Source organism: Pelmatolapia mariae, linkage group LG23 (genome assembly GCF_036321145.2).
Source record: "Pelmatolapia mariae isolate MD_Pm_ZW linkage group LG23, Pm_UMD_F_2, whole genome shotgun sequence".
NCBI classification, from domain to species: Eukaryota; Metazoa; Chordata; class Actinopteri; order Cichliformes; family Cichlidae; genus Pelmatolapia; species Pelmatolapia mariae.
This window is the reverse complement of record NC_086246.1, coordinates 17,709,943-17,722,536: the sequence shown is the minus strand read 5'-3', so window position 1 is coordinate 17,722,536 and position 12,594 is coordinate 17,709,943. Positions and strand designations below refer to the sequence as shown.

Here is a 12,594-nt window from a genome sequence, read left to right as displayed (position 1 = left end):
ATAATTGTTTTAATCCCACATCTGAAAGTCTCACTTTCCAAAAACCAGAGTAGATGTACAGCAGAGCTTCCTGCACTGTGCTATCGGCCCGCTGGCTGCCCTGACACAAACAATGTCCGTCAGAGCAGTCTGGATATTTCCAGCCTGTCCAGGCTCACTCAGTGCTGCTGTCTGCTTAAAATCCAGCAGCTGCTGGATACATGCATATGCAATTTTTAATTTTAAGTACAAAAATAAAAAATATTCATGTGCACCAACCTTCAGGTAATTGAACCAGTACAAACTATTTTAATTATGTCATTTCGCTTATACAGAGGACTTTTAGTGTTTTAGTGTTTAGTATGTTTAAGCATTCAATTTGTTAGAAATGTGAAGGATTTTGATGATGGGAAAGCATCTAGTCTAATTTTAAACCACTGAAGAGATAAATGTTCCAAGAAAAACACTCATCTTTTTTTTTTTATTCACAAAAGTAGGGGGAAAAAAAATAAACCCAACCAAGCTGTAACTTTGGCCATGACTTTTGAATGTGATTTTGAGGAAAGGCTATTTATTTATTTAGATTAGCTGAGCTTGTCAGGACAGCAGCGCTCATATCAAGAGCAGTAATAATAGTATAAAATGAGGGAAACTGTCTGAATGAAGCTGTTGTTTTTGTGCTTCCTCTTTTAAAGCGCTTTGTTCCCCACCCCCCTTCTATCATGTTTGCTAAACTGCTCTGTCTGTTGCAGACTTTCACTGATCTGAAGTCAAGCTTGAAAATGAAGAACTGCATCTCATCATCATCAACGTCATCTGCCACCTCAAGACAACAGGATTACTGAACACACAAACTCAGGAGTTTCCTTCTTTTGATGGCTAAAAACCACATAAATGTTGCTCAGGTTCCTTTAAACTGTTTCACTAACTGCTAACTCATCCACTGAGACACTGAACAAACTACTTGTATCCTTCCTGGTTTCTGCAGATTATGTATGATTGTGGATGTCACACGCTGCCTTATCAAAAATTAACCTGCATGATTCAAGCTACATTATCCATGCTTTCTCTGTCACTCCCACATCTTTAACTTGTTGACAGGAGTTATTAGGGCACTACATATGTCAATACACTCCCTCAGTTAAATCTACACCACCTGGAATCTTAACATGTTGTTAACCTTCTGTAAATACTATAAAGCTTCACTTGGATAACCTGATATGAGTCAGTTCTTTAATTCATCACATTAGTTTTGTCCACTGGCTCCTTAATAACAATTAAACATGCGTGCAAAACACCGTCCATATCACAGCAGCTATTTACTTAGTCACCATTTACCTCTGTTTCCATGGCACAGCAGGGAACACAAACTCCAACAAGCTACTCTTATCTTTTTTAATAATAATAATAAAGTAAAAAAAAATTTACCAAAGGAAAAAAACTGACATGGCTTAAGAAAAAAGATGGATGAACTGTTCATTTGTTTCCACTTCCAGTTCTGTGCTTTTTGAATATATAACACAAATTGTTTTTCAGAATAACCTGATAATGAAGATTAATATGAAGAGAATACCTGATTAGGTTTGGAAATCAGGCTCAGTCAGGGAGGGAAAAATAAAGATACATTTGATTAGTATTGTGAAGGCACCTGCACTGGCTTTTCTAACTTCATAGGGTTCAAGGTCACATATAAATAGTTCTCCAAATAATGCAGAGTGACTCCAGTAGATCAAATTTTCACTACAGTGAAGAAGAGTGGATCTCTATAACAGCGACACACTCCACCAGGCCCTCAAATATTCCTCTGAGCATGTGCAACTTGTTAAAAAAAATAGCCTTAATCATTCTCTAATTGCACTTTTGATGTGCATGCAAACAAGCTTTAATTATGTCACAGATGAAAAAAAAAAAACAGCAGCAATAATGTTTGCAACTAAACTTGGTGCTCATTGACAATCAGAAGCAGACCAGATTTCCTTCAGGGATATCCAAGGGGCTGCTTTTACCTGGAGCAGGTAATTCACCTGCAGTAAGACAGCACACGGGAGCCAATTAACTGATGATGGAGTAACAGACAGGGTGGGAGCAGTGTCCTTGCAGCCTTTTTCCTGGCTCTCGTGTAAATGAAACCATCCAAATGTCCCCAACAAAGAATCTCTCAAAGAGTTTTAATTTCTATCAGCTGTCAGGTGAGCCCTCAGTATGTGACAAAGTCTCTCTCCCTCACTGCCGCAAAATCAATAAATGAATAGATCAGAAAATAGCACAAAGTGCATTCACTGACAGGATATTATTATTTGTTCAATGGGAAATATTTCTGTCAATTCTTTTGATGTGATTTCTCAAAGAATTCCTCTGCTGGATTTAAATGTGCTCATCCGTGTGTGTGTGTGTGTGTGTGTGTGTGTGTGTGTGTGTGTGTGTGTGTGTGTGTGTGTGTGTGTGTGTGTGTGTGTGTGTGTGTGTGTGTGTGCTGGAAGCATGCAAAAAAAGAAAGAAAAAAAGCAGAGAGAGATTTCACAGTGAGCGCTAAACAGATCACACAAGCCACTTAACAGCACTATACCCAACTGGTACAAGGGAGCGAGAGAGGAAAATCCAGCCGTGCCAACATGCCAATATAGTTTAGCAGCTCGCTGAGAGGCGGGCAGCACCTGACAGATGCCACTTGGGAGCATAATCCCAGAGTGATGAAAAGATTCTGCACATGATGGGAAGCCAGGGAAGCAGGAGGAGACCGGAATACCTAACAACAAATTGAAATGTTAATGTTATCTGTCTGTTATGTGTTTTTTCTTTTTTCTATTTTAGGGCTTCGGAGCTACCACATGGGCCCAAAAAATGGATCCAAATGCAAAGAAATTACACTCCTTTTAGCTCCTGTTGATTAATTATTTGAATTATTTCTCTACTGGGTTTCAGATGCTTACATTTAATCTGAATATCTTTCAGTTTGGACTGTGAGTAGTCAGCTCAGGAAAACTGTGATGGGCTTTTTTTATTACATTTTTCTGACCAAACAATTAATAGACGCAGTAATGTGCAGATTATGATTATTTGTGGAAGCCCTAATAAAACGTGACTTGTGCATTTGTAGGAAATTATGAACAGTTATCCAGAGGGAAAAAATATATATATATATAATATATATATAATAAATGTATAATAATGATCTCTGCAAAAGCAGGAGATGGAAGAAGATCTGGGGCCTAATGCAGCAGGCCTGCCGCTGCTTTACAGTGACAGCGTCGTCATTATTATTATTATTATTATTATTAGACGTCATTAGTTTATTAAAATGCTTTCATTAAGAGCCTCTAACATTTCCAACGTTTATTATGGGATTACTGTAGTTTTTGTTTTCTGCCCTCCCTCCTCCTCCTCTTTTTCCTCTCGTGCGTGCTCGCCACGGGAGCGCCGGTGAAACAAACAAAAGATGCCGCTTTGAATGGCACGTGCTCCGGGCGTCACTCACCTGTTTCCTAGCAACGGGCACAACAGAAAAGCACCTGTGGCTCTGAATGAGAGGCAAAAAAATGGTGGGGGGGTGAGCTTTTTAGGAACCATTTAGGTTAAATGTATAATACTTAGCAAAGGATTAAATCTCAAAGCGCTGCGGCTAAACGGGAAAGCTAAACACGCAGCTGAAGGCGCTCTGCTTTGTAGTTTTCACTGGCCGTAAGCAGCGAGCTAACACGCTTATATGATGCCTGTGAATCTGTTGTTATTAATTATTAATATTAGTATTATATTCGTACTTGCTTGTGGCGTGAATTTGCCCTGACGGCGTCTTGTTTTTATCGTAAACACTGATTAAATCAGTCTGTTTGAAGCAAGAGCACGTGCGCAAAAATTACCGGAATTAAACTGTTTGTATGTTGTGTGTTTTCTCTCTCTCTTTCACACACACACACACACATAAAAAAAACAGATGACAGAGGGAGTAATTTTTAGGTCTCGCGCTCCGACGTCACCAGAACCTCGAGCCCCCCCCCCCTGCATGCAAATCACGTCTGCGCTCGAGCCTCTCCATTGGCCGTCTCGCGCTCATTTAGCTGCTGTCAAAGCGCGCGGCCCGGGCACGCTCCGGTAACTTTTCCCCACTACAGCTTCAACCAAAGTAAGCTCAAACAAGCGGTTTCCATTCTTCTCTGCGCTCGTGGATGACAGAGGGGGGAGAAAAAAGAGGAGGAAAAAAGAGGTGAAAACGGAGGAAGTGCGGGAGCAGGTTTACCTCTGAGCGGATTTCATCCCGTCTTTCTGCTTCTTTCTCTTCATCCATCTCTCCCTCGGAGGTTTAGCTGCTGCGCGCGCGGGCCAGCCTGAATGTTTCTTCGTGTTTGACTGGTGTCCCACAAAGACGAGGTGAATGTATAGCATCATGATGGAAACGGACTTACATTCCCCCGTGGTGCCCCAGACCAACCCGTCCAACCCGGGGGGACACGCGGGAGGCGGAGGCGGGGGGGCCGGAGGCAAAGTCCCACAGGAGAGGATCAAGAGACCCATGAACGCCTTCATGGTGTGGTCCCGGGGTCAGCGGAGGAAAATGGCACAGGAGAACCCCAAGATGCACAACTCGGAGATCAGCAAGCGGCTCGGCGCAGAGTGGAAAGTGATGACGGAGGCGGAGAAGAGGCCGTTCATCGACGAGGCGAAACGGCTCCGGGCCATGCACATGAAGGAACACCCGGACTACAAGTACCGGCCGCGGAGAAAGACCAAGACGCTGCTGAAGAAGGACAAATACTCGCTGGCCGGCGGGCTCCTCGGCTCCTCAGCGGCTGTGGGGATGGGCGGCGGGCAGCGGCTGGAGAGCCCCGGAGGGGGGCACCCGGGGGCAAACGCAGGCTACGCCACGCACGTGAACGGCTGGGCCAACGGCGCGTACTCGGGCCAGGTGGCGGCGGCAGCGGCGGCGGCTCACGCCATGATGCAGGAGGCGCAGCTGGCGTACACGCAACACCCGGGCACCGGGGCTCACCCTCACCACCCGCACCATCACCCGCACCACCACCCCCACAACCCGCAGCCCGTGCACAGGTACGACATGAGCGCCTTATCTTACAGCCCCATCTCAAACTCTCAGAGCTACATGAGCGCGTCTCCGCCGGGCTACGGTGGCATCACCGGCTACACCCACCAGCACCAAAGCTCCGGCGTGTCTCCGGTGTCCGGGGCCATCGGCGGCACTTTGGGGTCTCTCGTGAAATCTGAGCCGAGCGTGAGCCCGCCGGTGTCCACCGCGCGCGCACCGCCGCCGTGCCCCACGGGGGACCTGCGGGACATGATCAGCATGTATCTGCCGACCGGTGAGGTGGCGGGGGACTCCTCCGTTCAGAGCAGACTGCACGTGCTCCACCCGCAGCACTACCAGAGCAGCGGCTCCACTCCGGTAAACGGGACGGTTCCTCTGACCCACATTTAAACCCCCCCACATGTCCTGCAAGCACCACAAACCACAACCAAATATTTACACTCTAGATGTGGGCGCGAGCTGCTGATGAATTGTAAATTATAGGCGGTTATAGCCATAAAAATGCAATCACTTTGAACAAACTTTTTTTTATCGTTATTATTTTTTTTAATTTTCTTTCAGTGATGGATTCTTCTGTCTGTCCGAGTTTAAAGGAAAGCGCACACGGTTCACTATCGCTCTCTGGAACAGAGCATGCCAAGTGTTTTTTTTTTGTTTTTTGTTTTTTTCACACGATTTAAATTATAATCCGTGAAGTGCTGGTGCGATTTGAAGGTTATTTTTTTCCCGACTTTTCTGTGGAATTAAAGGCACCAGCGGTGTGTTTAAGGGATCCATAAAAGCTGTCCGAAAAATGAGCGGAGGGCGGGAATGGAAGATGTGTTGGAGAAGAAGACTAAGAAGAAAAAAAAAAAGTTTCTAGGCTGCAGTTTTTAAAATTGATTTCCAGTTTTAATGCTTGTAAACATGTGAGTCAGTCGGTGTAATTTGAATTTTGTTTTTGTTGTTGTAAAATCTTGTAAATTGTGAATAAATAGGCCTACTGAAAACGCTTTTATGCAATTGTACATAATTTACAAAAATGCCGCAAATCTTTTTTCTTTTCAGGGAGGGGGCGGGGTTAAAGAAAAACGAATATGCGCCGAGTTTAATAAATTTTAAAGAATTTCTTCTGTCTTGGAGAAAGCTCGTGGTGTGTTTAATGTCTGCATATTTAAACTGCTCTGAGAATTCCTGGTTATCTACATCGGCTGTATTGTTAGGATATAACGACACATGCTCGTCCTTGTATGGCTGGATTAACGTTAAAGTCGCCGCAAATAGACGGGGAAAAAACAAATCTGGTCAAAAAATGCACAAAACAAGAAATAAATAATAATTAATACGTTGCACGCACGCCTGTTTCCTAACCACAGAGGTGACTTTGATAATAGTATGCCGTGAATTAGTCTCGGCGTTTTTTCTCCTCTGATAAAAACATGATCAGGTTTTGCTCTTCATTCTGATCGAGCCTTTTTTATTTATTTATGTTTTATTGATACAGTGGAAAAAACGGTATTTACCCGCCATTAAAATCTTAACATCACTCTTTACATTACATGATTACATCATTACTCTTTTCATTATCATTATTAAGATGAGAACAGACATCTGAGAACAGATTCATTGGTGTAAATGCAGATTTTTTTTTAATCGTCTTTGTTGTTTGTTTGTTTACATTTGGGGTTTTCTGCACTAGAATTTTTTTAAAAAGCATTTAAAATAATAAACACTCAGGTGCTGACAACATAGGATCCTATATTTTGTAATCAGATAATTTATCTGTAAGAGTGCAGTCGGTGGTTAAAATATAGATAAAAATTGACAACATTTTTAGCCAAACACTGTCCTAATACTCAGGATTTTTTTTTATTTCTTCTTAAATATAATATAAACTGTGCCTTTATTCTTTAATATCCATGTTTAATACTGTCCCTCATGTGATTCGCATCCATAGATAGATACAAAGCTTTATTTTATTTTCATTTTGAGAAATGTTGTTGTTGTTTATTTTTCAGTATCTCTTACATCCAAATTCTAAAAACACACGTAGGATATGTATTTGAAAACCTTACTCATAAAATAGCCTCAGTGTGTGCGTTTGTGGAAGTCATGTCCTGCTAAAATATACCCTTCTTTAGGATGAGAGGACATTTTTGTCTCCATCATCAGTTTGACCAACCCGATCTTACTTGATCATTTAAAACTTACTTTATAATGTGCACCTGGCTTCTTTAATGATTGTACTTATAGGCCAAGAAAAAATATTATTATAATAATAATTTTTAATTGTTTGTTTGTTTTTGTTTTTCCCCTTCAGTCTTATTTACTGCAGGGTCATGACCTCAGCAATCTAAAGAAAATCCAATAACGCAAGTATCCGATAGTCAGTGCACTACCAATTCACCCAGTGCCCTCACTCAGGCCCACTTCAACGCTCGCTTTCACCTGGGTGCTTTTACTCTACTGCCGGCCCTCAAATCTTACCCCATTCCATGACCTCCAGCATCAAATGCCTCCATCTGTATGTGCAATTGTCACGGTTGTTACATTATTTCCTTTTTTAAATTTGATGGCTGAATCTGTTGAGGCCCCCGGGTTAGGGAGCGAGCAATGAATGAGGGCAGGAGGAGGTAGGAAGGGAGAAGGCGAGGAGAGGAGAGGAGGTTTTTGTGTTGGAGGAGAATAGGGGTGTAAGCCGGGGCAACCCGGGGGTCACCCCCAACAAAAAGCCCGGCAAACAACACCCGTGGTTTTATCAGACTAATTCCCACTCGGGTCTGAACTCAAAAGCGAGAGGGCAGCGTGGATGCGAGTCACATCTAGTAAAGATGATTCCAGCAGGTATTTAATATGCACACAGTTGGTCTTATATAATTTTTTTCTTTCCCTACATAAAATGCCAGGTTTGTTTGGCTCTGTCTTTGCTCTCTAATATTAAAAAAGCTGCTAACATTTCGATACGCTATGACAGACTTTTATCATCAGGATTTATTTTTAACGCAGGAAAACAGCCCATCAATCAAAGAGGGGGTCATTTAGGAGCTCACAACTACTTGGATTATTTTCAACAAAAGGTTAAAACAAGAAAAAACAAATAGAACTAGTTAGTAGAAAGCTTTAACAGGTCAGTGGATGTTTCAACATGGACTCTGATCCAAGCAGGCCGGGAAAAGTTTAAAACTAAGACCGTGTTAAAAACAGACAGCAGAATAAAAAATTGCTCTTCGGACATCACACAGGTGACACTTTGTGGAACTCCATGCAAGCGTCCACAGCTAAACGCAAGACTCCAGATTCTGACTGAGCTCAGGATCAGAGGTTAAAGGTCATGTGTTCTAAGGCAGACAGCTCAAAGTACCTAACTGTAAGGTAAGTTCTTTTTAAATACATACTGTAAATATAGAAGCTAAAATACAAAACAGCAAACTAGAATCCATAAGAACAAAATCCTTTATAAATGCAATGATGTACTTTAGAGAGATTTTTATGAGTTTTGACACAGCCCAACTGACGTCAGGTACAGATGTACTTTTTCTTCGTTACTTTAGAATACTTCCTGTTACATTTATAAGCCCCATTCCACATTTGTTCGTGTTCTTGTTCATGGAGTTTACAACATTATCGGCCAGATGTTGAGGCTGTAAAAGACTTGCAAATCAGGCTTCGTGCTGCATGAAATGAAGCGCTACTAAAAAAAGAGCGTCATGCAGTCTTTGCAAAAACGCCAAGTTTGAGCAGGAAGTTAACTTCACTTCCTTCTCAGCTCTTCTACGCATTTCTAAAGCGTGGCTTCCTGTGGAAGAATGGGGATTAAAAAATAAAGATAATTTAAACAAAAAAAAAAGTGAAGAGATATTTGACTATTTAATTATCACTCATCAAAAACTTGTTTCTGCAGGATATTATTATTTGTTCATTGTGATAAAAGGTGAGATGATTGCCTCTGAATACCGCTCTGATTGGACTTTTTGATCGCAAATGTCTTAATATGATGATAGGGAAATGGCAGAGGGGAAAGTGGAGGATTCTGCCGCAGCTATTCTGATTGATTCGCTAAACCTCGAGGTATGATGGGAGCGTTTCCTCCGCAAAGTGTAAGAGAAAGGGAGTGAGTAATTACTATTATCAGAGAAGTGGGACTCAAATGATCAGGCTTATCCTCGGGTCCTGATGTGACGCGAAACCCAGGTAAGATGAAAATATACCCGAGTGACACTTGTCTAGATACGCTACGCAAAAGGCATCAATCAGCGCATGCATCAGTCAGAAGTGCAGCTCGGTCTGGTCCACACTGTGCTATACGCAGCAGCTTCTATCATCAGGAGAGGCTGAGGGCTGGACCTGTGCATCCGCACATCAACAGTCGTGTGTCTGCAGGTCTTCCTCCTCTCCTCATGTTCACTTTGGCACATGTTTGGACACCACTGCTTTGGCACGTCCCACTCCATAACCCCGTGCACCCGCTTCCCCTCCCCTTCCCCAATCCATTCCATGTGCTCCTGGTGTCCTGAACGTGGATAATCAGCGTCAGTTTATCACGCCTCCGCATATTTCCCTCCCTCTCCTCCTATAAAAACCCTCACCTCTGTCGTTGGACCCGGTTCTGTCATGGGAGATTACGGGGGACCGATTGCACAAGACTGAATGTGGCGCGAGGAGATTAGCCGGGGACGCCATAGAAAATAGCAACGGGGCCAACAGATTCCTCGCGAGGGGGCCTTATCGTGCAATTACACGTTGACACGTTTTAACCATTTTTCAGCCTCTTAATCCGAGCATCCCCCCGCCCCCCCCCCCTTTCCTCCCCCTCCTCTTTTCCAAAAGCAGACCTATTGGTGCTGAGGGAGCCTCGCTGCTCTCTGTCTGACTCTCTCCATCAGTCTCTGCTGCCATCTAAAAAGTCTGCCTCATTTGCTCTCTTTATCAGCTTCTGTCGACGTTCCAAAATCTTTCAAAAAAGAGGGGAAAAAATACGGATGAACACAGTGTTATCTTTTTTCTCAATTGGAAAAAAGACTTTTAAGATAAATTAGACCCCCCAAAAAGTTAACTCCTTTGGAAGAGACATAAAAAGATCAGTAACATCTAAGATCGAAACTGGACAGAAAAAGACTAATTTTGTGGCAAAATTCAGTCAGCCTGGAGGCGAGAATTACAAGTCCCAATGAGTATGAACAGTTTTTCTGTCTATGTTCACATTTGTTTTTAAAAATTATTTGATGCTCTGCTCTGGATAATTGCTCTTGTTTTGGTTTTTCTGAGACTGATTCGCAATGTGAGGATCTAATTGTACCCAAGGATGGAGCACGAACTGGACTGTGGTGATTTTAGTAATGTGAAAAGCAGATACTGAACATATTATCTTAAATTCCACATAAAAAACACCAGCTTCTTGCATGCTGTCTACTTTAGAGTGCAGGTCCATGTTAAGCTGGTTGGGATAGTTAGATATTTAAATATTTCTCCCACCGCTCACCCTTACCTTTTTTCTGTTATTTGGAATATATGTAAGATGTTTAAAGCTTTTAAATATGCATTAAAACTGGCTTCTCACACACACACTGATCAGCTTTTTATTAACCTGATTTAGTTGCGTCTGAATGTTTGCAGATTCACCCACAGACCATTTCCATGATATGATTGAACTGAGCTGTTTTCTTTACATCCCTTCTCTGTTTATTCCAAGCAAACATGTTCCGAGGTAAAGGTCAATATAAAGCCAGTCTCTCACAGGCAAACTGTGCACAACTGCACAATTAAAAAAAACAAAAAACAATATATGAGACAAAACAGGAAGGTAAGGTTTTTACATTAAAAAAAAACAAAAGAAAAAACACCTGAGGGCAAAGCAAGTGACACAAATAATAGATTTTAAAGCACAAGTCCTGGCGTCTATAGTGTAAAAGTAGCATTTTGGCTAATATGAAGATGACCTCAGTTAAAGTTAATGTGAAAAATAAAATGAATTCCATTATAAATCTCCCTGCACTCTTTATAGTGGAGCAGCTGCCTGGAGGCATTTTAAACAAGTCACCAGGCATCAAACAGACTGTGTGGTGTCTCGTTCCCCACCGCTTCTCAATTCAATTAGAGCCTTTCATGACAATCAATTAGGGAGTACCCCCTAGATCTCCCTGGGGACCTATAATCATCACTCGTCGTCTGGACGCTTCAGTATAAAGTAACAGGGTCACTGGGAACTGCAAGGAGACAGTCTGCGCTTTATTTCAGGGTGTTTTACTTCATATTATCCTGTGTTTGTTTTTTTCCCCTTTCTCACTGGCTGTGTGTGTTAAATGTAGATTTTCCCCCTGTAAGTTTTACCCGCCTGCGCCATTTTCCAGCATATTAGGGGTTTACTAGGAAGGCTTTACTGCCTGTCTTTTTATACTTCTTGTCTTTTTTTGTTTGTTTTAATAGTTCTTCCAGCTTTCACTCATGGCCAAAAGGTTAAACCACAGCTTCCTGAAACGCTGTTCTTAAAACAGAAACCATGAAGTACTTAATGATGGCAAAATTCTCCGCTGCGGGTCTTACCTTGCTTCATAATGGAGTAATTAGATGACTAATGACGTCTTGAGTTTTCATCCAAAACCATATGCTCTTGCTGTAGCTAAATATAATTTTCTACTCTGCTATATCCTCTGCTCTCTTATACTTCTATTCTGTGATGCACTCAGAGATAAATATTGTACCTATATTTCTCACTATAACACACACACACACACACACACACACACACACACACACACACACACACACTTATAATTCATATGATCACAGGTTTTTGAGTCAAACAAACACACACACATCCCATAAATGTCTGTCTGTTCAGGATCAGTTAGATTTTTTTTTCTCTACAGCAGAGATGTCTTTCTGAGGGCATTTTAATCAGGATGCTTTTCTCTCATATTTTCATTACTTTGGTGGGGAAATTGCTCCAGAACTGCTCGAGTATGTAACTAAATAGATGATCATTCAAAGACACTGGTATTGGTAACAATATACTATAAAAATGCCATCATTGTAGATATATTTTGGTAGTCTCCACTTCCTAATTCTCACCTATCGGACAATGATGGAGTGAAATAGACTGTTTATTACATCATCGATCATTATTAGATGCCCTTATTGAACATACAGTAAAATGCATTAAACTGGGAGCTGTCCAGGTGCTGAAATGAGCCAGTAGTCAGATTGCTTACCACAACTACTACATTTCTATTTATTGGCCCTTTTAAAGTTTGCTAAACCAGACTCATGTTTGCTAACACAATAAAGACTGTTACTGTCCCGTGATGGCCTAGTCTATGTTTCAAAACACCGGCAATTTACTTGCACACAGTTTTAAACCTGTTGTGGTCTTCTTCCGAAGGAAATGTCACAATTTTGAGCCACTGAACAACAACGCAAAATGTTTGCAAGTGGCTGTTTAAAGGCCTTAAATGAAGCAACGAGTGTTCTTTGAGAAAAACAAAACACTGGTTGAAAGAAGGCAAAGAAAAGCTTCAGGCTATCTACCTTTAACGAATTATAAATGCAGGAGCAAAAGTGAGGTCTCTTCAAGCCAATTACCTCAAACACCAAGGTGCTTT

The 12,594-nt window shown here is 41.9% G+C and overlaps 1 protein-coding gene across 1 annotated transcript; it reads left to right on the top strand.

Moving 5' to 3' along the window:
* The first annotated feature begins 3,334 nt into the window (after positions 1 to 3,334).
* On the top strand, positions 3,335 to 5,511 carry sox1b (SRY-box transcription factor 1b). Its single transcript, XM_063466266.1, has one exon. The coding sequence runs from the start codon at positions 4,349 to 4,351 to the stop codon at positions 5,405 to 5,407; it is 1,059 nt and encodes a 352-aa protein (XP_063322336.1). The 5' UTR covers positions 3,335 to 4,348; the 3' UTR covers positions 5,408 to 5,511.
* The last annotated feature ends 7,083 nt before the right edge of the window (positions 5,512 to 12,594 follow it).